Source organism: Orbicella franksi, chromosome 4 (assembly GCF_964199315.1).
Source record: "Orbicella franksi chromosome 4, jaOrbFran1.1, whole genome shotgun sequence".
Classification (NCBI taxonomy): Eukaryota; Metazoa; Cnidaria; class Anthozoa; order Scleractinia; family Merulinidae; genus Orbicella; species Orbicella franksi.
In genome coordinates, this window is record NC_138148.1 from 10,886,302 (window position 1) to 10,911,897 (window position 25,596).

Below are 25,596 nucleotides of genomic sequence, written 5' to 3' on the forward strand. Positions count from 1 at the left end.
ACCTCAGTCACAGTTTTTCACTATACGGACCTCCCAGCCGTGCAAATTAACATGTAGATACGTTATCCTTTAAGCGTGAGCGGCAAAATGACGCTTTTATAGCGAAAGAAAATATCAACTCAAATATAACATTTATACCTCGTTCTTTAAAAACTGAAGGAGAGCAACACGCGTTTTATTGAAAGGAAATATCAACGCGAGGCCATTGCTAGCGTCTTACTACAGCTCGTTTTTGTTATGACGCTTAAACACAAAAGAAAATATCAACTGGCGGCTAGTGCCACAGGATCTTTATCTGGAGAGGAAGCCACATCAGCCTTAGCTGGTATTCATTCGAGTCCTCTAACCTGGTCGAATTGGATTTTGGACATGCTGCTTTTTGTGGAGGGAGGCAGTCTAAACACCGGCTCTCAGTGAACGCGAACAAAGCGAGGGATTTGTTACAGGCCAATCCCAAAGGGCAGATACTAGGCAAATCGAAAACAAAGTCTACAGACTCCCCCTCCCCGCCCTTTTGTAATGGCAATATCAAACTTTGAGAAACAGCTGACAGCTCAAACATATGCATTTCAGCGAGGTAAGACTGAACTTCAGCCACGGAACGTTTCATCATCACAGAGCAAATCTTCCTTCCAAAACTATAAACATATCTCAGGGTCTGGCATCCACCCTTCCCTTTCCTGTTGGACGTTCGACAGTCAAACGTTAATCGCGAAATACATACAATAATTATTCGCTATACACCTCCCATGTTAGGGACTGAGATCTACGTCAGTTTGTTACAATAACCAATACCAAAGTAATCACTGTGCCAATCAGCAAGGATATAGGCCATCTTATGCACCAATCAGAACCCAAGGAAATACGGGCAGCAGGCTTGAGGGGGAAGGCTGCACGAGATTCACGAATGGTTTTGGTTTACTTGGCTGGAAAATTAGTCTGTGTTCATAACGACAATCACTAAGGGTAACATACAAAACTGAAGCAAACGGGTAACCCTTTTAATACAGTCTTAAAAACCTAAGTTATCCTAATCAAATTTTTATTTTTTTCTTCCATTTTCAGCACGATCCATTTGATTAAGACAATGGTATCACGTTCTCAGCTTCCCGGTATGATGCGGTTGCTCTGTTTTTCCATTTGCCTTGCTGTACTACTTCTCCTCTGCTTGCTGTATTATACGGACACGATGAACAACGCCCTGTCTCTTGTCGGAGTTGTTTCTCCGAAGAAAGTCCCAGGACATTCATCTGGTAAACAGTATAATTTTCTATTTAACTCTTCGCTTAACAAGACGAGGGGACAAGAACATTCTCATAAAAATGTAGATGGGAGCGGTAGTGAAACAGAAAAGTCGTTAATTTCGCGTAGGTTGCAAGATTTCCGACACGAATGGCTTCGTCAGCGCCGTGCACGAGTAGACTGGAAGAACATTATTAAGCCCTGCGCTGAAAATATGGTCTGGGGATTAGTAAAAGATCATTGGGGCAAAACCAATCATAGCAACGCTACAACAAGTGACATTATATTCCAAGATATCAGACCAGCGGGAGAGTTCAGCAAGATTTTCATTCAGTCAAAAACCTCAGACAATCGAACGAAGTTGATTGGTGGAGACACCTGGAGGGTTTACGTACGTGGTCCAACAAGCATTGCGGCCACTGTTTTCGATCATAATAATGGAACTTACGAAGCTCTGTTTCTTATCACGGAGCCTGGTGTTTATCAACTGACGATTTACCTTGATTTTAGTCTTTGTGATGGCTTCAAAGACCCACCTCGTGATTGGTTTATCATAGGTGACTATCAGGGGCGGAAACAGAGAGAGGGAGTTGTAGGTTCTTTAGATGAATACTTGGTAGAACACCCTGACGGACAACTTGCCTTAAACATAAATGTAACTAAGGCTCAGCTTAAAGTCCCTCCTTCTGGTAAGTAAATTTCTATGTGACTTTGTAAAAGATAAGAGTATTTTGTTTGTCAAAAATACCTCAGACAAAGAGTAGTTAGACTATAGGTGGGTCATAACGGCTTCTAGCTCTTTAAATCAGTCTAAATTGGTATCAAAAGTGTTTAAATGCAACTTTTTGCCAATGTGACGGCGGATTCAAAGCCATTTAAGTTTTTGAAAAGTTTAGGTGGTTCTCTTAATCCTGTGTTTTCGTTCTGTTAATACACAGAGAATTGAATTTACATTGAGTAGATATTTATGAGCGTGCTCTACAAAATTACACCATTTTTGTCGATCATGGCGTCATATGAGGCCAATTGACGTTCCTTGGCGCGCCATCTTGGATCCACCATAATGGCTCTTACTCTGTTCTGAAAAGGTCAAACAAGGAAGGACATTAACACCAAATCAAGCCAGAATGCCCATGGAATGTAAACATTTACGAATTTCTGCAATTAGATGTTGAAAACGGGATTAAATAATATTAATATGAAAAAAGTTATTTTTTGGCCAGACCTACCCGAAATTTGCAGTTGCCATGACAACGTAGAAAGTCAGTGACCCACAATAAACAAATCCAAATTTTTTTTTTTTCAAGCGGGCACGGTAACGAATCCTGCAGTCTGTTTGGTTCTTAGCGCGGTCCGGATTTTCCTATCTCAGACCAAGAAATTGTCGTGTTGATTAATTTTTGTGAATGAACTAGCTTTAATCGCCAACCTTTGCTCTTTTTACTCTTTCATCGACGATTAATCTACACAAGTTTATTTCTATTTGCTTTAAAATGATGCCTTTCCTGTAGTGCAATACGCGATGGGTCTGCCTCATACGGAGGTATGGCCATGTTGACTGCCTTTCTTCGGGCTAGCACAGCCACCTACCTGTATGTCAGAGGTCTTGACTTACTTCGTGTTGTCATCATGTTGCCATCATTTGCATTTTATTCTTAAGATCTCTCTGATACAGTTCTTCGGAAGTCCTGTTCACGAAAGCTGCTAAGAAAGCCAATTATCCTGTTGTAGGATATGTGACTGATGAGGTGCTAATCACAGCGTTTGACGGGGTGGAGTCCCTTCTAATAATTAATTTCCGACCGTTAACTTATCGGAGCTTGGTTCTGCGAGACAGTTTACAAAACCACAATGCTCACGAGTTAAAAAAAAAAATAAAAAAGGATTTGTTACAGCCATAACATCACCAGCTAAACCATGTTGTTTTAGTTTAACAGCCTTTGAAGAGTCAGATATTACCAATGGAATATATTTACCTTATTGTTTCTCATGCAGACCAACTTGAGGACCTTGTCTCCTGTTCTGAAACCTGCAAGTATTTATGGGATGGATTTGGTCAATGGAAAAATGACAAGTGGATGCCACATCTTAAAGGTTGTATGTGATTCATTTAAGAAATAGAAAATACGTACGTGTTTTTATCGAGTTATAGAAACACGAGTGGAAGTTTGTGAGAAAGAGAAATGCTGTGGAAACACGAGCCGATAGGTTAGTGCTTCCATAGCTCCTTCGAATTCTCCCAAACTTCCACACGTGGTTCTATTAAACAATTAGATTATTCGCTCTCGACTTCTATCGCGTGATAGTTGACTCGGGCTACGCCCTCGTCAACTTTCAGGAAGTTACCAGGCGTTAAAACACAAGCTCCTGCTATGTCGCTCCCCAACTTATTGAAACTGTCTTTGACCAGAGGCGGCCTGACCCAAGTGGATCACGCAACGTATAATTTCTTTTGTTGTCTCGAAGTTTCAGTTCGTCCTTTTTTAAACTTACCAAGTTTTCGTTGCAGCACCCGATAGTCAGACAGTAACCTTCTCAATCTATTAATAAACAGTTATTCTTTACTGAAGCCAACCTGGCCGTTTTCGTCAACGCTTCCGTCGGAAGACAGCAAATTACTTTTAAAACTCTTCCTAAACCTGTACTTTCGGGTGAGGAAGTGGTCGTACCTAAAAACATTACAAGGAGGAGAGAAAATTGAAAGTAAGAAAATGCACCTCTTTTTCTGACGTGTGAACGATTAGCAAACATGTGTTGTTAACTGTCAGCCAATCAAAACACGCGCTTTTATTCACGTGCTTCATTTTCGTGACACTTCACAAAATGGCGGACGCAATTCAAGATGAACATGAGGCCACTTTTAAATTTATCGAAGAGGTTCACAATTGTCCGGCTGTGTGGGACATTTCATCTGTAGTCTACAAAGATACCATAAAAACAAACAAAAGAAAATGGAGGAGCTAGCGGACAAACTGGGTTTCCTCCAAACCTTTCTATTTCTCCACCGCTTTCTGTTTCTTTTCTTCTTTTCTTCTGTTTCACTGTTGTACGTGAGTGCCACTGCACCAAGTCGGTCATGTTGCAAATTACCGTGTGTTGTGAAATGACGCACGTTTAACGTGTGAAGGTACGAGTTTGCCAACTTTTTGAAGTTTGCCAACACGAGTTTGCCAACTTAAGTTTGCCTTGTGAAAGCTGCTTAAGAATGCACTTGGGAATGCAAAAAAAAAATATTGCGATAAAGTAAGTTAATTTCTTATATTTCATTCAATTTATCAGTAGGTAATTAGATAAATAGATAATTAATTAGATACAAGACCCCTCAAGCATGTAGTGCTTAAATGATAATCGTGTTTTAAATAAACGATTTTACTTAACTTTACTTCACTTTACTTTAACAATTCATGAAAAGGAAAATGCCAGACTGTTTAGTTTATCTGTGTGTCTGTTTTAAGGAAGCTCTTAGAAACCACACAGGGACTGGTCATCAATACAAATAACAAGAAGGTCCTGAAATATGTTGCCTAATTACTGAAACCTGTTGCAAACAAGTGTGCCACAAAATCAAAAGTATGCTGCGGGGGATAACCCTGCGATGGACTAACATTCCATCTAGGGGGGAGTAGAAATACTCCTAGTCGCTTTATGCTACTGAAACCGGGATAAGCTCCGGCCTGACGAGCCAGTTGGCTCGTATGCAGACTTAGGAACTATGCCTAAGCCACAATTTTATTTATATACAATCATTCCATCGTAGATTTGAACAGAAATAACCAAGGACCTTTTCAATATACTTAGGGTTAGAGTGCCAAAACAGCCGTCAAACATAAGGAATATGGCTCCAGTGAGCTAATTTTTGAGACTAGATTTTCTCAAGAACAAATAAAAATAATACCAATGAACAGTAACAAGCACTTACCTTGAAAGTTTAACTGTGGCTTAGCAGGGTCCTCATCCGTGTGAACCCACAAACAAAGAGAAAAAAAATGCGTCAACACTTAACTACCACCAACACTGAAGAAAAGAACAAAATAGAGGACAGTCAACAAAGCCTTTATTTTGGCTGTCATGCGCCACATATTCGCCATCTCAGTTGTCACAAATTTCCCGACTATGATGGAGACATCAGACGCCATCTTGAAGCACGAAACAACCAATCGGCGATGAGAAATCTACCCAAGTGATATAGGTTTCCAATCCAGCCTTCGACTTATCCATGTTGGGGAGGTGACAGGAAAAAATGTTATGGGCAACGTAAAAGTTTTCAAAAAAGATCAATAACTTTCAAAATCGCGTGGTCACCCCAACATGGTATGTTATAAAATGGAAGTGACCAGCCTATTCAACACGTGATTAGTTTACATGTTATGTTATAAAATGGAAGTAAATTAACCAGCCTATTCAACACGTGATTAGTTTAAGGGTGTGAGCAAAAGGTATTTGAACTGTATTTTAGCTGAACCAGTAGAAGGCTGTCAGAGACGCTGAAAGCGACGTTGCAACGATTTTGTTATTAAAAACATACCAAATATGGTTTTTATGTTACCATTTACCATGTAGTTTTAAGATCTTTACAAATGTGTTTGTTTTTCTGTATGTAAAGGCGAATTCTAAGGAAATCTGTGAAAAAATATCCTTTTTTTCTTTTCCCAGAAAAGAGCTGATGTCAGCGTTTTTGTTTCTAGTTTGCTAAACATTGTTTCTTTTTTAAAATTTCAATAAAGCAGAGTCTTACAATTGGTCGATGGCGGAAAATTACATGCAATCTGGAACGCTTTGGGTCTACGGTGATTCAGTGGGTCGCCTACTGTACAGATCTGTCAAGACTCGTCCCTTATGTCAATTACTGTATAAAACGTGCAACACGAGCTACGTGTGGGTCTACCGCAAGGACAACGAAGACCTATACATTAACCTGGAAAGAAATCTTGATTTTAGACCTGAAAAAGTCATCGAAACCGTCATTGATGTTCTTCGCACGCCGGAAATGCAGCAAGAGGAAAGCACTTTGCTTTTAAACCTGGTTCTGCATTTTGTAAGAAGCGTCAATTTTACCACTTATCAGAAGCTTATTGATGACTTAATACTGGTTTTGAAGGCCAAAGGACTCCCACAAGGTGAGAGAATTTTGGAGTATCCGGCTAAAATCATCTGGAAGTCATCCACCGCCATTTGCATGGAAAAGTACGCGACCCGTAGATTAACCCATCTTCGATTCTTCACTAGCCAGGTTTGCCTCCATTTGTCAGATTCTAAAGGTGCAGGTGTGCAAGATTAGTATACGTTATAAGCTTTGATGTTGTGCAATGTTTAATTAAAAACGCCTCATCTATTTCATTTTTTTAAACCAACAGCACTGGCTGTAGGGAACAACTCACTAAAAGTTAGAACAGTCTCTTATTAAAAGAAAGTTTCGTTTAATTGATACACACGAGCATCAGTAGAATAACTTAAAGCTATTTTATTGTGTGCTGCAGTGAGATAATGGCGGAGGAATATATGTCTTAGGATATCGAGGAATTCGTGATAAGCTGTTAAGTAGTTCGTGTGCAAAATATGAGATATTCCGCATTTGATTGACTGTTTCAAATTTTTAAAGATGTTCTAGAGGTTAACAATAGATTCTCTCTCATTTATCAATGAAGATACGCAGTGTTAAGACCACGATGCATGGTAGGCACATCAGTATAGACCGCAAACAAACTATTTCTTTACGTTTTCTGCTTTCAGCGAGTTGCCCTCTTCAGCGCCTACTCCATGTCAGCCATGTGCAAAGCACGATTTGACGTCATAGACGTGTATCCACTGAGCGATTCGTATCCCCATAAATGCACAGACCATGTTCATTACGACAATGCAGTTTTTGACATGATGGAGACAATGCTTGAGCAGTACAAAGTACACTACAACAAGAAGCTCGACGAAAATGAAAAACATGGTAAAATAAAACAATGCATAAATACAGAAAACCTCTGACAGCCCAGGTAGAACAGTTGGAAGGCACGTTTGTAAATATTAACGGGAGACCGTTTTAGTGAAGTATAAGTCCACGTTACTGAATAAAACTGTAAAAAACCATACCCTTGTCCAATGTTTTTATTTCTTCAACTTGTCGACCTCGTGGTCAGGAAATTACATATTGTCACGTGACTGGGAATACAATGAAAACTGTGTGGGGTGACGTAAGGATTGACTCCTCATACAGAAAAGTTAGTGGTAGAAGTAAAAGTAGATAGTAAAAGGAGATAAATTTTTAGATGGAGAAAAAAGATGACAGCTTTTTTCTATGCGAAAGTGTCAATCGATTTTCATTGAGTAATCTGATTCCGAGTATCAAGGTATTCAGTAACTAAACCTTGAGATGGTGTAGCCTCTTGGAATCTCGTTTTCGTGTCTGGTGAGACTTGAAAACGATACAGATGTTAAACACTTAGGGTACGGTTTCTTTAAGAAAATCCAAGATTGGATTCTTAAATCCGAAAGAATCCGAAAACGGATTTGCGTTTCTTTATACTAAACAGATCAATCCAAGTTCCCTCGGATCATGGTGCGTCAAAGGAACCGAAGAATCTACTCCCAGAGTGGATTCTTCGGTTCCTTTGACGCACCATGATCCGAGAGATCCTGGAATGAAGTTATGTTAAGGTTCACAGTGCAGCCAGGCGAACAATCAAACATAGCTTAAAGTTACGCTGGCTTAGGATTTAACGAAAGTGACTAAGAAAGTTACAATTGGCGACCCAACGTTTCGATACTAGTCTAGTGCCTTTATCAGGGGTGAACTAAAGTTGTTACGCAAGTCCTTTTATACGCTCAGAAATAACGGCCTTCTGTTCTGACTGAGGCGTAAAAAGGCTTCAAGTAAAAGACAGCCATTGTCACGGTTTAAAGGAGCAAGGGCAGACTTAATATGCCGAGCTTCCAGACGATGGTGCTGATGATAACGTCGGTTAGTGGTGATAATTTTAGAATTATACCACCCGATTGTGTGGGTAGTTTGGCAAGCGTGTTCCGACAATGCGGAGTTTTCTCTTTTGCAAAGGAAAGCCGCTTTTTGGTGCTCTTTTAAGCGTGTACCAAACTGGCGCTTGGTTTGTTCGATGTACCCGTGATCACAGTCATTGCAAGGAATAGAACATATGGCGTTGTTTTTTAGAGACGGGATCCTTGGATTTGGAAAAAAATATGACTTAACGTCTGAAAGGGTTCTTGGGCAACTTTAATGTTGTGACCATACAAAACTCTCTTGATTAGTTCCGTGACACCTCGAATATAAGGAATGATGGCAAAACCGGAAGCCTTGTCAGGAGTGTCAGGAGGAAGTGTCAGAAGCAATTGTTACTGGTTTTGACGGTTACGTAGAAATATTTTCGGATAGCCGTTAGCCTTGAAGACGTCGGAAACATATTTTCGTTCCTCTGCCCTAGAATCGTCAGGAGATGGTAGACAGCAAAAGCAAAAGGACAACATATTAATAACATCTTCCTCGGACAAAGAAGTTCTTTGTTCCAGGGAGTTGTCTTCTCTGATTCTTTTCTCTGCAACTTTAAAGGCTGGTTTCCATATGATCGCAGACGATCGCGGATCGCGGATCGCAGATCGCAAAAAGTTTTGCGATCGTCTGCGATCATATGGAAACACACTTCTGCGATCGTCTGCGATCGTCTGCGATCGTCTGCGATCAATTGCGATCGTGCGATCATATGGAAACCAAAGTCCTGCGATCTGCGATCGAAACGTATCCCATAATATTTTGAATTCCGACCCATGATTCAACGCTTCTTTGCAAGAAAGCAACCGCTTATTTGTTGTAAACATGGCTGGCGTTGAACAAGGTAACGTTAGTAACGAGAAATTTATGGAGGAAGTTGCGTGATATCAGTGCGTTTACCACCGTAACAGTAAAGATTTCAAAGGCAAAAACAAAAAGGCTAACTACTGGGAAAATATCGGGGAGAAATTTAATTTATCGGCGGCTGAGGCGGAGGTCAAATTCCGCAACATAACAACTACTTATGGTCGTTATCTGAAGCGATTGAAAACGCTACCTTCTGGCTCGGGGCGAGATGCAGTGCCATGGGAATTTCAAAATAGGTTGACAAAAAGAAGGAATAAATTTGCTTCCAGCAAAATTTCCTCCTCGACGTCCGCCATATTGTTTGCTGCGATTTTCCCGCCAGCACAACGCGCGTGTAATTTTAAACAGTTCCGCTGTCCGAAATGTATGCAACAGTCGGCTCTGCGATCGCTTGCGATCGTCTGCGATTATATGGAAACAACTCTCTCTGCGATCGTCTCCGATCTGCGATTTGCGATCCGCGATCGTCTGCGATCGTCTGCGATCGTCTGCGATCATATGGAAACCAGCCTTAATGGCAGATCAACTGGGATCTTGGTGAAGAGGGAAACACCATCAAAAGATACCAATTCTTCTTTTGCGTTAAGAGTTTTACCTCTTATAAAATCCGCAAATTCTTAGGAATTTCTGACTGTGTAATCAGTATTCCCAACTATAGGAGACAAAATTCTCAGACTCTAAAAAACAACGAACTGATGCCATTTATTCTATTCATTGCAATGACTGTGATCACGAGTACATCGGACAAACCAAACGCCAGTTTGGTACACGCTTAAAAGAGCACCAAAAAGCGGCTTTCCTTTGCAAAAAAACAAACAAACAAACAAACAAAAAACAAGAAAACTCCGCATTGTCGAAACACGCTTGCCAAACTAACCACACGTCGTTTGGTATAATTCTAAAATTATCACCACTAACCGGTGTTATCATCAGCACCATTGTCTGGAAGCTTGGCACATTAACTCTGCCCTTGCTCCTTTAAGGACGTTCGCGCGAAAATTTTCCAGTCGATATATTTTTTTTAATGAATAAAGGCGTTATTTTATTGTAATATTTTCACATTTTTTTCTGTTTGCCGTCAAGCTATGGAAAGAATTAGATTTTCGGATGCTCGTGTTGTACGTGTGCGAAAACAGCCCGAGCTAAAAATTTTGCAAGTTTTCTGGTCATAACGCCACTAACCAGCATTGTTAACGAGCAGACTGTTCGAAGTAATTTAAGCGAATAAGCTGGACAGATTGGAGGATGTCCAAGATGGCTGAAGAAGGAGCACATTCACGCAAGATTTCGTTGCATAATTGCCATATGTAAGCTTAAGATTTACCTGGAAAATTCTGCGCACCTCATTACAATTGTTTTCTTTTTTTTACGACCTATTCTCGCCTTTTTCATCTTTGAAATGTTTTTATATTCTACCAATCCCCTGCCGCGAGCTACAGCAGGCGACAAAAACAAGAAATAGGAGCCGCGGCGCTGAGCGTCTCGATTTTGATTGGATCATTTTGACAGCCAGACACTTCACAGCGTCTTGGGTTTTGCATACTTAATTAGGGGGCAAAATATCGAAAATGACGGCGTCCTTACAGCCGTCAATCATGCAACTTGAAGTCTCAAAGTAACGGATGAAAGGAAACTGACAAAAGTTCAATTGAGGCCTTGCACTATTGTAAAATTGATATTAAAAATGTAGAGTAAAGAACAAAGAGTCTTTAGATGTGTTAAATATTTTTAACATATCTAGAGACTCTTTGTACTTTGACACTCGCCCACTAGATCATATTATTCGTTGTTATTCATATTTGTACCTTATTATTTATTTCATACATTTTCCCCCCACATTCTTTCGCTTTTCACACGTTTTTACTTTACATCTGTATATAAGCCTTACGCGGAATATTTTTTCTTATCCCTGATGATGCCGTAGATCGGCGAAAGCTTGGATTTTTAAAAGATTTTAATATCAATTTTACAGTAGTACAAGGCCTCAATTGAACTTTTGTCAGTTTCAGTTAAAACGCTACTGAAGAGCAACATCCAACGATTAACGGATGAAATGCTAATTAATGGCATGTGCCACCCCTCAGTTGTCTCCAGGTGGAAACTTAGCAACGTCAGATCAGTTTGAGACGAAATAAAATTCATAACCACGATCCTGACTGTTACATAAATTTTCTGCAGCTTTTGATTTTCTGAGTTGAGGCCAAAAAGAAGAATAAAGGTAGGTAGCAAGAATTTACTGATCTAAATATTGCCGCCAAAAAGCCCGAATCCAGGCGAAAACCAATTGGCTATGTGTTTGCGAAAACGTTCAGATATGTTTTCAAGTAAAAACAACGTAAGAATTACGATGTAAAAAGAGGTTCACTAAGTACGTGTAGTATTTTCCTTTGACTTGGGTCTGGTAAACGTAATACATTTAAGTAGATTTGACAACATTTTGTTTCGGCATTTGCAATAACCAGCTGGTATTGCTCTGGATTGATGTTCATATCTATGTTTCAATTCGGAAATGCAGCGTTATATTACAATGTTTGCTCTTCCCTGACCCTTGAATATCGAGACTGAGAAGAAGAAAGACATTGAATTACCAAAACGTCTCGTTTCGAATTTAATAAACACTTCTGCTTTGAAAACACAATGCCTTCAAGTGTTGGTTGCGTTACAATAATCAGAATAAATTCAGAACCTTAATATTTTAACGAGAAAAACGAGTCTCGTTCATCCCATCTTAAACGTAACTAGAACTATCATTGTGCTTGTAAATTTGAGACTCCGACCGCTTTTGGAGTTGAAGAAAAGGCTACAGGGGATATTAAGGGTGTGTATCTCAGGCTGTGTATCTAAGTCAGTGGAACGCTCCCAAATTATGCACACAACAAGCGCACATTACCATTTGAAACCAAAAAGGAACATCAGGTTATATAAACGAAACCTTGAAAGGAGACTAATCCACAATATTTGGGTGTCTTTCGGCACAAATTGTAGCAATACATTGCAATGTTGTCAACTAAAAGTACCCAAGTAGGGGCGGTTAGCGGGGGCGGGACTGAGTAAACCCGGAAAAAATTAAAGCGACGAAAGTTTTCAAGTAACGCGGGAAGAGCCCTTGGCAACGGAGTCTCTTCAGACCATTTCCAAACATATAAGCCTTACGCGGAATATAGCAAATAGTAACTCTAGGGCCACTTTCTTGTTTTGTTACAAGACCTTTGATGTATCGGCCATACATTTCTGTTTCGCACTTGTAAGGGAAACTTTCATTTTAATTTACTGAAATGGGTGAAATCATTTCGGAAGCAAGAATGATCCTGTATACTTTAATTCATGGATGATCAAGTAGGCGAAATGAAAATTAGGATGAGAAAATGGACATTTTGTCATTCTGAGTAACTTTACGTAGGTGTGAATTCAATTACTTTATGAAATAAAAACACGGTGAGAGAAAAGAACCGACAAAAATGCGAAAATTCAAAATAAATTTTATACACTAAATATTATCAAGGTTAGAGAACGAATCCCCCACATTGGCCTTATACCCAAGGTAACCCTTTTAAGTTATTTTTAGCTCGTCCGGGCATCGCGTTACGTGCATGTTTTCGCGGAAGATTTGTTTATGTTTCGTTTCCTTTTAAGAGTCCCTGTCCATAAAAATGGAAAATAACTCGGCAAAGGTCGAAAATTCGATTTCGCTCATATTTTCATGGTAGATAGGCTAGGGCATGACAAAAACTACTGGATAGTTTTTTTGGCAAAATATCCTTTTATTTCAAAGAAATATGCAAATTACCAACTTCCGTTAAAATCGTCATTTGACGGGCCATTTTATTAAACAAGTTTAAGAGCCTCGCATGCAAAACCACATCATTCTTCCGTCTTTAAAACACTCAAATATTTTTGTGCAATGTTTAAATGTGTACTGGGTTGGTTTTAGGAAATGTTGCGTTGTCTTTTTGGGTGCAAAATAATTAAATTTCGAAGACATGTATTTCATTCACTTAAAAGTACTTCGTGTATATAATTAATTTTCACCATGTGCGAAACCTTCAAATGGATTAAGCTTCTGGTGGTTGAATCGCAGAAGGATGATCTACAGATTCCTGTAAAAATTTCTTTGGGCAAATGATTGTGAGCGACGCGAGAGCTTTTCAAAATACGTTAAAAATGCAAATATTTGACCAATTCCTCATCAAATTTCAATTTACGGATTAGACGTATATTTTAGCATGCGCCACATGACTTGACCAATGTTAAGTTGAAATAGACACAGAGCTGATAATTTCGAAATGTTCTAACCTCATTTGCTGTAAAAGGCAGGTCCAAAGCCGATTTGACGTGTTTCTCTCACCGTTCGTCGCACATAAAGCAGAAGTTTGCTTTTGTTTACATAACGTCCGATGTACATCGCCAACTGTCAACTTATTTAATGGTCGAATACCATGAATCTGTGTCCCTCTTTCGAAACATATGATCACCACTGCATCTAAGTCAAAAACGGCTAAGTCATTTGTAGATAGCTGCTTGCTTTGCACTACACCGAAATATTACGCTTGATCATCATGGTTTGATGGCTTGAATCCTTGCTTGCAGCGGTTCCTTGTTCGTCACGCAATACTGTCATCCCATTTTAGGGGGTAGGAGTAGGACAATTTCTATCCTAATACATAAGGCTCCGTAAGGCTGGGAACCACTGGGAGCACACAATCGTGTTGAGTTGGAAGAGAGTAAATTAAGAAATGAGAAGAATGAATAGTTTACCATTGCCCCTGTTGTTATCTTTTACTCGATCACCGCTACCTACATGCCCTGCGTAATACTGTAACGCTAAACTCATACCTAGGTCTTTTCGCGCTGTGCAATTATTTTTGGTTTACATGTAATACAGTGGGCTACCCCCCCCGGGCTACCCCCCGGCCTACCCCCGGGGAAATGGGAGGTGACCGCTTAATGGGGATAGCTGCTTAAATAGAGGTTGGTGCAATTTTGCACTATCGGGTTATAAATTTCTTTGTGAACATGGAGTCAATTCAAGACAATCATGATAGACGTGTATTTGAATTATCACTCGTCATACACCTTCAATTTCAGACTCTTATCTGCCATCGCCCTTTCCAAAACAAAGTGTTTAAATTTTGGGTGGCCGCTGAATAGGGGTAAAGACAATAACGAAACCCTTATCGGAACGACCAAATGGTGGCCGCGGAGGTAACCGGTCAATAGGTGGTTTATTTACAATATTTTACTGACAATAATTTTGGACTGTATTGACAACAGTCCTCTATTTTCTGTTACAAACATACCAATGCCTCGCCCCTAGGCAAACAAAATACGCCAAATAAAATGGCATGGCCAGGGCTATTTACTCACGTAATTACTAATTAAATTTAGTCTGTTTTTCTCATCAATTAGACACGTTGTGATTTCCTATTTTTATTTCAGCTAGTTCTTGCTTCATTGATCTATAATTTGTTTCATGGCGACTTTTTTTAAAATTCTAGCTTTATCAGCTATTGTCTGAAACATCAAAACGTACAACAAACATGATTTGGACCGAGGCCACGTACACTATAGAATACGATTATAAATATACACATATTATTATTATATATGAACAAACAGATGAACAATGATTAAATTGTTTCATTTATCCTGAGAGTGCTCTATACAAAATGGATCAAAATGTGCAGCATATGTCGTGACAGCATTGCGTGACGAACAAATAACTGCTGTAAAATTGTGCTGCGCCGACACGCTTATCAGCAATCGTCAGCAATCGATCAAACGTATTATTTTGGCGCAGTGCAAAGCAAGCAACTATCTACAAATGACTCAGCCGTTTTTGACTTAGATGCAGTGATGTCCATATGCGCAGAAAGATGGTCACAGATTCATGGTATTCGACCAATAATAGGTTGACAGTTGGCCATGTACATCGGACGTTAACCTTGTGCAAACAAAAGCAAACTTCTGCTTCATGTGCGACGAATGGTGAGAGACTAGAAACACGTCAAATCAAATCGGCTTTGGACCCGCCTTTCGCAACAAATAAGGTTAGAACATTTCGAAATTATCAGCTCTGTGTCTATTTCAACTTATTATAGGTCAAGTCATGCGGCGCATGCTAAAATATACGTCTAACCCGTAAATTGAAACTTGACGACGAATGGTCAAATATTTGCATTTTTGACGTACTTTGAAAAGCTCTCGCGTCGCTCACAATCATTTGCCCAAAGAAATTTTTACAGGAATCTGTAGATCATCCTTCTGCGATTCAACCACCAGAAGCTTAATCCATTTGAAGGTTTCGCACATGGTGAAAATTAATTATATACACGAAGTACTTTTAAGTGAATGAAATACATGTCTTCGAAATTTAATTATTTTGCACCCAAAAAGACAACGCAACATTCCCTAAAACCAACCCAGTGCACATTTAAACATTGCACAAAAATATTTGAGTGTTTTAAAGACAGAAGAATGATGTAGTTTCGCATGCGAGGCTCTCAAACTTGCTTAATAAAATGGTGCGTCAAATGACGATTTTAACGGAAGTTGGTAATTTGTGTATTTCTTTGAAATAAAAGGATATTTTGCCAAAAAAACTATTCAGTAGTTTTTGCCATGCCCTAGCCTATCTACCATAAGAATATGAGCGAAATCGAATTTTCTACCCTTGCCGCGAAATTAAGAATTTGTCTGATTTTTACAGGCAGGCACTCTTAAAGAGAAAGAGAACCTCCGACGCTGTGCGAATGTCTTCTTTGATATTCAGTGAAATATTGGCTTTTGTATTTCACGTTCTCTAGTCGTATTCCACTCGCGCTTGTTGGATAGATAAACAATAGTCTCCATTTGGCCCGGGAATAGACCATTTTTACAATTGTCCGTTCAGTAACCTGGGATTTGAATGACAAAGAGGCTGGAGGTGACCTTGTTTTGATACAGACCTCACTGCTGTTGTTATGTAAATCAAGTTGTTCTAATTAATGATAAATAGTTTGCATTTAAATGAAAAAAGCAGAGAGGTCTGTTTCACAGCAAGGTCACTTGAAATCACAGGCCACGGGTAACTGAGCACAAAACTGTAAAATGGTCTATATACTAGGATAATTTCCCGAGAGCGTAGGTCGAAGAAAACTCTAAGCTTCGAGGAACAGATGATGTCTAAGGACAAATATTTAAGCATATGTTCGAGGCAAATGCAGTGTATTGTGTTTATTATCCTTCAAATATTTTTCGCATCTCGCGCAGTTTTGAAAGTTGGGAAATATCACTCGGATATTCAACAGCTTTAGCTGGGAAATATTAGGTCACGTGACGTGTTTGGACCAATCGCGCGCGAGCGAAAATGTTTGATGGATTATAACACTCGGATATTCCCCAGCTTTAGCTGGGTATATTCAATCACGTAACGCGCTAAGACTCTGACCAATCGCGCGCAAGCGTAAATATTCTATGGATTATAAGAGATGATTATAGCTAGCTCGTTGCTGCGTGCCTCGTTGTCTATCTATTTTTGCGCCAGGTTAGGACCACGCGGAAAAAGTAGATCTTTGCAAGGGTTATTGGAATCCACAAAGAAAAATGGAGGTATCCTTGCATTTTTTCGAGATAATTAGCCTTTAATCTCAACAAAAATGCTGAAATCAGTATTTTTCTGGAAAAAAAGGAAAGGATATTTCTTCACAGATTTCCATAGAATTCGCCTTTACATACAGAAAAGCAAACACATTTATAAAGAACTTGAACCTGCATGGTAAATGGTACCATAAAAACCATTTTTGGTATGTTTTTAATATCAAAATCCTTGTAACCGACAGCACTTTTATTGTCTCGATCTGACAGCCTTTCTCTGGTTCAGGTAAAATACAGCCTAAATACCTTTTTCTCACCGCCAGAAACTATTCACTCATTGAATATGCTTGCCACTTTCATTTCATATCGTAAAATGTTGGGGTAAACCACGCGTTTTTAAAGTTATTGATCGTTTTTGAAAACTGTTACGGTGTCCGTTACATTTTTTTCCTGTCACCTCCCAAGTAAGTAAAACATTTGCGTATCTCGCACTTGCTTTGCGAGTGCACTACGCCATCTGCAGGTTCATGTTTACAGTTGGATCTCTGTATAATTTTGGACAGATAACAGCTAGTTTTCAGCTGGAAGACGTTAACAGTTAGTGGTTAGCGATATGCTGCTATCATGGTCTTCCTGGTTTAAGTGCAGGTTCATTAAACTTGATTTGGTCACTGTAGGAAAATTTTGCTTTCATTTCAGTCGTGTACTTGGTAGCGTAGTAGATTGCGTCAATGTCAACCCAGCGCGCGCGTGGCGCTTAAACTATGCCTTGCGTGATGCGTAGAACGTGTACACACGAACAAAAGTAGTCACCGTCCTTAATGTAATCCCGAGCTATCTTGGAAACAGACAGAGAAACACTCTTGAGTGCACGCGATGAAAGAGTGTCCCAGTTATGTACGAGTAGTATGGAGATGGGGCCGGTGTCTCGGCCACCATTTATTCAAACCTTACAGCAGCAGTTAAATGGATATCACACCTCTCAGCGGCACTTTTTGGAATGGGGTGTCTGGGCCATCAGTTTCAAAGCCCTCAGTGGCACTTTAAATCAATTTTCAAGCCCCGCCAACTCTTACCTAGAATTCATCCACGCTGTTGGACCATCTTTAAGAGGAATACCATAATCTTAATTTTCTAAACTACCGTCAAACCTTGGTTTTCTTGAAGGTTTCTTCCAGAAAGATATTACTGAAAAAAAAAAACGGTTTTTGTATTAAAAGCATCTTTGGCTATCTTTCCAGAATAATAATCTTTGAGCATTTGCTCTGTTTGACGAAATAATGTTTCAGTTATTTTTTGACCAGTTTTTACAGCTGCCTTTATTGGACCAACAGCATCACCAATACCTTGACCTCTTGTATTTGATTTCACATACCTAGTTTTTGTTATTCCACATTCAGAACAAATACATTTCATTAATGATCGACCATTTTTGTCTCTTGTCAAACGTTCATTTCCTGGAACACATTCAGTTTGCATTCTTTGTTTGACACAATAAGTTTTCATATATTGGTATATTAGATTAAATATCTTTTCTCAAACTCTTCTTTATTCATTTTATGCTTCATTGTGAGTTTGTGTTTGACTATATATACTATCAAATAATATTCTTGACAATAAGGACAAAACCATCGTACAACTTCCATATATTATGTTTTTATTATTTTTTCAGCAACTACTTTTTGATTCTCTTCAGCTGATTTATCCCTCTCATAATCCTTGAAATCAAAATCACAATGATGTCTGTCAGAATATCTGTGAAAAGCACAAAATACCCTTCCACATCTGCATTTACCAATGATTTGGTATTTATATTTGCAATTTTTGACGTTGCATTTCACCATAAATATTACCTATATATCTTTACCAAAAGAACAAACGTTTTATGTTCTTCCACCACTTTACCTTTTTGAAAGCGATAACCACGGGATATTTTTCCCTCTCACCACACCAAACAATATGTTTTTCCCACTCAGCTCTTTTGTGGGAATTAGTTCTGGTTTTTCTTTTTTCTTCATACATTTGTAAATTTCAACATAATCGCTGCACTTTGCGATTTCATTTTTTGCTTCCATATAAACATAAAATATATAAAAAATAAAAATCTAAACTATACATATTAATGGACAAAGAATATTCTCAAGAAACGACAAGCACAGAATCAGTTTATGATGATTCACAAAGCTCAATCTCAAGTTGGGATTCACGAAGCTCAAGCTCAAGTTGGGACTCACAATCTTCGGGTGAAGTATGGTCGCCAACTGAATCAGATTTTGATTCTTCGCAGTCATCAGACAGTTGTTAAAAATATTGTAACGTAATTGTATAAATGAGTCGTAATCCAGAAATACACGCTGAAATGATCACAATGGAATACGTAGAATGCCCATTTTGCGATCTACACTTGCAACAACCGTCAACAAAACACATTCCTTGCTGCAACAAACAAAACATGATAAATAATGAAGGTATGAATGCTTGCCAAAGTTGTGGTACGGTTAATAGCTATTACGTATCAAAAGATAACATTAATTTCTATGAAAATAAATACAAGATTGTGAAGAAATCAATCTATGAGAGAAAATATCATTTGGAAAACACAATCATTGATATATCTAATAAATACAAATTACATATATCAAGTCATGACAGAATGAAAATACACAAGATTTTCAAAGAAATTAATAAAATACTCCAACAAATTAATGGTAATCGCAAAAGAATGATTAACATTAACTTTGTTATAAAAGAAGATATTTGAAATGTTGAAGATACCGTGTGACCATATCAAAATCACGAAATCACGAACTACGTTAGATTTTTATGAGCAACATTGGTCTCATATCCAATCATTAATCGGTAATAAAATAAAATCTATTGTTGAATGGACATTTTATTGTATTTGTCTTCAAATTTGTCTGATAATGGACACATATCAATGATTATGTCATCGAGAACTTTGACATAGTCGAGAAATTCTTTATCATTGAACTCCAATCCTCTCAAAAATGACCGTAAATCTGTCAATATATCTTCGTATGTTGTGCATGCAAATTTACACATCTCTATTTTTCTTTCGAAATTTTTAGCTTCTGAAAATGCTTTCAAAATGAGACCAGCACCTGATATTGTCCCAAGAACAATGGGATTCAATGTTACACCACCCGCAATTGTCCCTGTTACTACTAATGAAACAGATCCAATATTACACGTAAGTTCTACCTTTTTGAGATATTTGTAAGTCATTTTGAAAAGCCAATATTTTTTTATGATAGTGTTTGTACAAAGCTTTCAATACTGATAAATCAGATTCTGTTAAATTTGGATCGATTAATATGATAGAAATTGAATATAGTCTTCGGTGTTTTCATATATATGGTTTAGATATTATTCAACCGAAATATGTACCTTTCGTTTTTTCATATTCCATTATCTTATTGAATTCTGTACCACCAATGTCATGAGAATTATAAGAGAAACCAACTTTTAATACAGAATAATAGAATTCAAATTTAAAAGTTTTGTTCAGATCGTTGTTTTTATTTATGTAATTGAAAACACATACATTAGTTCCATCACCGTATGTAAATTTGAAACTGTTTTGATTTTTCACAATCCAAAACATAACTTGTTTGTTGTAGTATTTATTTTCAATATTGATTCTGATTCTTCCTGAATTGAAAATGTTCCACGAATTTGTAACATACGCACATTCTCCAGCGGATGATTAAATATTGAGTACGATAAATCAGTATTACCACCATTTGTTTTATGAATGATATTAACAAATTCCAATATTTTTTTTATTAGTAAAATCAATCACAAAGTATATTGTATAATGAGCATTTGTTTCAAGATTTGATGCAAGTGTGGCACTAAATTCAATCAATCCATTCGTATTACTTAAATCGGATTTTGTTTTTGTGGTTGTCAGAGTTAACATACCAACTGATGATATTGTAGAATCATCATTTTTGTATTTGATTTGTGATGGGATTAAAAAATCAGCATATTCTTCAAACCAAATCCCATTATACTCTTTTTTTTAGCCATGTGGCGTTTTGTAGTTTTCTGTTGAGTGCATTGATTTCATTTTGCATTTGTTGTTTGGCTGCATTTATATCCAATCTCAACGTTTTCAGAGTATCGCTTTCACTTTTGTTGAGTTGTTTAAGATTCACAGTATCATCATCAGTACCTTCTAAAACACGTTTTATCTTATTATTTTTTACGTCGATACCATCATGATGTTCAAATTCAACTTCTGTACTGAATGTAATTTTACCATTTTTAAAAGCATGCGGATTATCAAAACATCTGAAGCTATCTGAGTCTACATCATTCTGTTTCCCCTCCATTCCATAAACAATCAAATGGCCATGCCCCTGGGCAGGGCTGCTTGCGGTGCCCTGACATCTCATGTCAACGTAGATGTATTCGGGAGGAGTTACGTCCCACTTATGCAAGTGAATAACGGATCGGCTGTTTTGGGGAAACAGCTTGGTTGAGTTTTGGCCGATATTCAATGAAGTGGAAACAACAGACACTGTCACCTGATCCATAACTGGCGAGAAAAATTCAATCACCAAAGTGTATTCACCTTGTGGAAGTTTGTACATGTTGAAACTCAGCCGGGATGAATACTCATTGTTCAACCCCTTTCCCATTCTAAAACTGTAAGCTTTTTGTTTACGTCGTGAGGTGAATCTGGAAAGTCTTTGATGCCATCGACGATGATGTTGCTTTCACTTGTTGACTCATGTTAACAGATGTTGACTCTTGTTAACAGTAGGATGTCAGATATCAAATACAGATCGTGATATTCAACCATATTTTTCAGTTTGAATTTCTTCCAAATACTTTGAGCATGAGAATAGTCTTCATCTGTTCTATGTTCATCATCCAGAATGCTGTAAAATTCTTCTTTAGTTGGCAGTTCTGTTTTATTGAATTTTTCGAAACTATCCATGAAATCATAAGGATACGTACCTTTTTGAGACATTAAATCTAATTTTTTTCCTCGAAGCTTTTCTGATGTATATTTCAATGATTCTTTTGGAAGGTTGCTGACTAGCTTATCAAGACTTGAACTCATAAATTGGAAACTGTCAAGAAACGTCAGATAATTACCCAACATGCAAAGCCATATGTTTTTCCATATTATTGGGTATTGCATTTATGTTCATTTGCTGCTCTTCTCCTTTTTTGTTCTTATATGTGTGATTTTTAGCTATTTGACCAATCTGTTGCATGATAAAGTGACTGTCATAACCTCTCAGATTGTGCAATATTACTGGAATCTTATCAGTTAGTTGGAAATTAAGGTTGCAATCTTGATGAGCCGAACCTCTGTACTTACCAGTGATATGACAATGGTCTCTGACACGAATATCTTTATCAGTATATTTTTTACCACAAATGTGGCACTTATTAGCTTTCTTGAAATTTTCTTCATCTTTATCCGTCATTTTTAATGGCTTGTTGAAGTTATTTTTTATGATATTTTTACGATAATTCACTTCATATAACATTTTTTCTAAGAATTTATAAACAGCATTTTCGCCTCTATACGCTTGTACTGGTTTAGTGAATTAGTCATCGTAACAACAAACGACTTTATAACCAAAACTACAGTCTTTGTGATTTTGATGAGCTTCAGTAAACGATTTATCATCATTGGGATGACAACCTTTCACTTTTTCTGTGATGGCTTCAAAATCAGCATAAATAACGAATGGTACAGGTAACTGTTTGTGGTGATTTTGGAATAAAATTCGTTCATCTTTATCGGGCATTTTTATGGCTTGTTGACCATTAGTAACCATACATTCAGTCTTATGTTTACTGAGAATCTTGTCTGAACTGAAACATTGTAGGCAGTACGTACAGAAATGTTTTCTCTCTTACGAATTTTATACCGTGGATAAATAGAGATTATCTATCTATATATCTATCTATCTGTCTGTCTGTCTGTCTATTCATCTATCTATCTATCTGTCTGTCTGTCTGCCTATCTATCTATCTATCTATCTATCTATCTGTCTGTCTATCTATCTATCTTTGTGATTCGTTTGATGGTACATGAATCTATTGAAATGTTTAATCAACACATAATGTTTATTTTCATCTCCTGTTATCAACAAAAGATTCATACAATTATCGAACTTTTCTTTTAAACGTAAATAGGGAATGGTTGTTTTCCTTCATATCCAAATACGTTGATGTTGATTTTATTCTGTTTTTCTATTTTATTGTATTGTTTCACATCAACTGGAAATTCAATGTTAGAATAATCTAATGTATTAATGAATGCTTTGTCCGACTTCTCAAACCTTTCTGGATGTACTGATTGTGGGTTCAAATGCCTTATATGACACCATCTGAAGCATTTATCATCTTTGTTTTTCATGTTTACCAAACCCTTCTTGGGGTTTCTCAATTCTTTTGGAAGTTGTATATATGATGAACCCTTCATAGGATTGTACTTGACTATATTCAAATAATGTTTATCAACTGATTCTATAACCCATCCTGATCCTTCTGATAACCATTGTGCAATCGTTTTAATTATCTGTTCTAATGCTAATTTTAATAATTCTTCAATTTCAATATCATTTGTACATTTTTTAAGTTTTACTGTTGAAATAAGCTCTTTTGTATAATGTATTTTTATCTTTGGGTTTTTAAAAGTTATTTTTAACGTTTCAACCAGTTTTAGTCCTTTCACTTCGTTTAATATGCGTTTGAGATAAGTTTCAATCCATTTATTAGTGCTGTTTAACTGCCTTAATGGGTATTTTTGATTTTTAATACCAACTTCATAAGACTTAACAGCATTTTTAAGAGCCTTGTCAAGTTTTGTTATTTTAGTCCTGGGTGCTGGAACAGGCTTATAATCATCTCTAAATTGAGGTGGTGGTGCCGTAACAGGAAGATCTCTAAATTGAGGCGGCGGCTGTATTATTTTATTTCCATACTCCGTGACTAATTGTTTTACACTTTTTCTTGGTTTCGAAATTGACTTATTTTCTTTTTTCAATAGCAACTCAATTAGCTGCTGTTTTGATAATTTACTAAGACTATTTCTATCCATACTATTAGAGTACATTATTTTTTCACCCTCCATAATAATATATGGCGGTTTCTCTTTAAGTGTCTTTCGCTTTTCATCCCCCATAGTAATGTATGTCGGTTTCTCTGTAAATGTCTGTCGAAAAATGATTTTCAGGCCTCTCAGAGACAACAGGGTAAAAAATGGTCTTGATTTTAAAATTAAGAGGCAAAATATGGTTTTAAACACACCGCCGTGAACAAAAAATTCTCACCACTTTAAAATTAAGAGGTAAATTTTAAAAAGTGCGCCTGAGGGGTGTGAAAATCCATTTAAGTGCTGCTGTGAGGTTTGAATGAATGGTGGCCCAGATACTACATCTCCTATACTACTTGTACGCTACTTTAGAAGCTGCGAAAGCAAAGCCTGAGAAGCTTCAATGAAATGCCAACCCATGACCGCTGTTATACCGGTGGGTTCTCTGTTAACTAAGCTATCCACATGCAGTCACGTCTTGCAAAAAAGAAAACAACAACAACTGAAAATAAATAAATATACAGGTCTAAACAAAACCATAACACGCAAACAATTCTCTTGATACTTTTGAATGAAACTATGTTAGCGGCATGCTCTATTATTCTGATGCCAAAAATGTAGTTCAGTGTTTTCTGATTCTGCTATTAACATTGGGAGTTGGAGTACTAGGCATCGGGCTTGAAAAAAGCAATTTTCTGCATGTGCGTCTGCCAGTGTATCCGTCAGTGTGTCTATCTGTCTGTCTGTCTGTCTGTCTGTCTTTCTATCTATTGCCGGTTGAAAATACATGCAACCAGTGTGAAGTACTGGGGGAAGACGTGCACAAGATTCACGAATGCTTTTGGTTCTACTTGCATGGCTGAGAAACTGGAATGAGTCTCGAGACAATCATTAAAAATAGAAATGCAACACCTGAGCAAAAGCCAACCTCCTTTAATGTTCAAGTAAATAGCGTTCAAAAGTGTTCACCTTAGTTCTTATAATCCCAATCAGTTCTTTCCATTCTCTTCCATTTTCTCCATGATCTAGTTAAAGACAGTGTCATCAAGTACCCAGCTCCCCACGAAACACAACAGAACAATGCTGGGTATTACGCGGTACTTCTGGTTTACCATTTGCCTTGGTGCAGTTCTTGCCCTCTGCTTGCTGTTTTTCACGGACACGATCAACAATGGTTCAATGAAGAGTGTATATAATAGGCGTCGTCAAACAGAAAAGTCGGTAATTTCAAAGAGGCTGCGAGACTTCCGACACGAGTGGCTTCGTCAGCGCCGTGCACGCGTAGACTGGAACAACATTTTTGAGCCTTGTGTCGACAATATGGTCTGGGGATTAGTGAAAGATCATTGGGGCAAAACCAATAGAAGCAACGCTGCGACAAGTGAGATCATATTCAAAGACATCAGGCCAGCGGGAGAGTTCAGCAAGATTTTCATCCAGTCAAAAACCTCAGACAATCGCACGAAGTTGATTGGTGGAGACACCTGGAGGGTTTACGTACGCGGCCCGGCAAGCATTGCGGCCACTGTTTTCGATCACAATAATGGAACTTACGAGGCTCTATTTCTCATCACGGAGCCTGGTGTCTATCAGCTGATGATTTACCTTGATTACAGTCTTTGTGATGGCTTCAAAGACCCACCTCGTGATTGGTTCATTAAGGGTGACGCTCAGGGCGCCCACCAGAAAGATGGATTTCTGGGTCCTTTAGATGAATATTTGGTGAAACAGCCATTCAACAATGGACAACCTGCCTTAACAATAAATGTAATTAAGGCCCAACTTAAAGGCTCTCTTTCTGGTAAGAAGGTATCTGTTTGATTGTATATTTGTTTGA

The 25,596-nt window shown here is 37.9% G+C and overlaps 3 protein-coding genes across 5 annotated transcripts in view; 2 read left to right on the forward strand and 1 right to left on the reverse strand.

Annotated features, from left to right (window-relative positions):
- The window catches only part of LOC145484618 (uncharacterized), a 407,604-nt gene that overhangs the window by 214,288 nt on the left and 167,720 nt on the right, over positions 1-25,596 (reverse strand). The gene's annotated exons all lie outside the window — the stretch shown is intronic.
- The window catches only part of LOC145484597 (uncharacterized), a 62,264-nt gene that overhangs the window by 22,093 nt on the left and 14,575 nt on the right, over positions 1-25,596 (forward strand). Inside the window, exons 1-2 of one of the 3 annotated variants that reach the window (XM_081463194.1) lie at positions 11,252-11,318; positions 24,789-25,560. In XM_081463194.1, the coding sequence (XP_081319320.1) occupies positions 24,840-25,560 (721 nt within the window). In that variant the 5' untranslated portion in view covers positions 11,252-11,318; positions 24,789-24,839. Of the gene's footprint in view, positions 1-11,251; positions 11,319-23,984; positions 25,561-25,596 lie in introns of those variants that run through there. The other 2 variants (XM_081463195.1, XM_081463193.1) reach the window with 2 other exon arrangements.
- Positions 1,402-7,395, forward strand: LOC145484607 (uncharacterized). Its single transcript, XM_081463204.1, has 4 exons — positions 1,402-1,931; positions 3,238-3,336; positions 5,970-6,472; positions 6,973-7,395. The coding sequence occupies exons 1-4, from the start codon at positions 1,457-1,459 to the stop codon at positions 7,216-7,218; spliced, it is 1,323 nt and encodes a 440-aa protein (XP_081319330.1). The 5' UTR covers positions 1,402-1,456; the 3' UTR covers positions 7,219-7,395.

Excerpts from the sequence above, each read along its gene's own strand:
- LOC145484607 (XM_081463204.1), top strand. The coding sequence starts at position 1,457 with ATGGTCTGGGGATTAGTAAAAGATCATTGGGGCAAAACCAATCATAGC. Across the intron at positions 3,337-5,969 it reads GTGGATGCCACATCTTAAAG|AGTCTTACAATTGGTCGATG; the intron begins GTTGTATGTGAT and ends TCAATAAAGCAG. Across the intron at positions 6,473-6,972 it reads TTCGATTCTTCACTAGCCAG|CGAGTTGCCCTCTTCAGCGC; the intron begins GTTTGCCTCCAT and ends TTCTGCTTTCAG.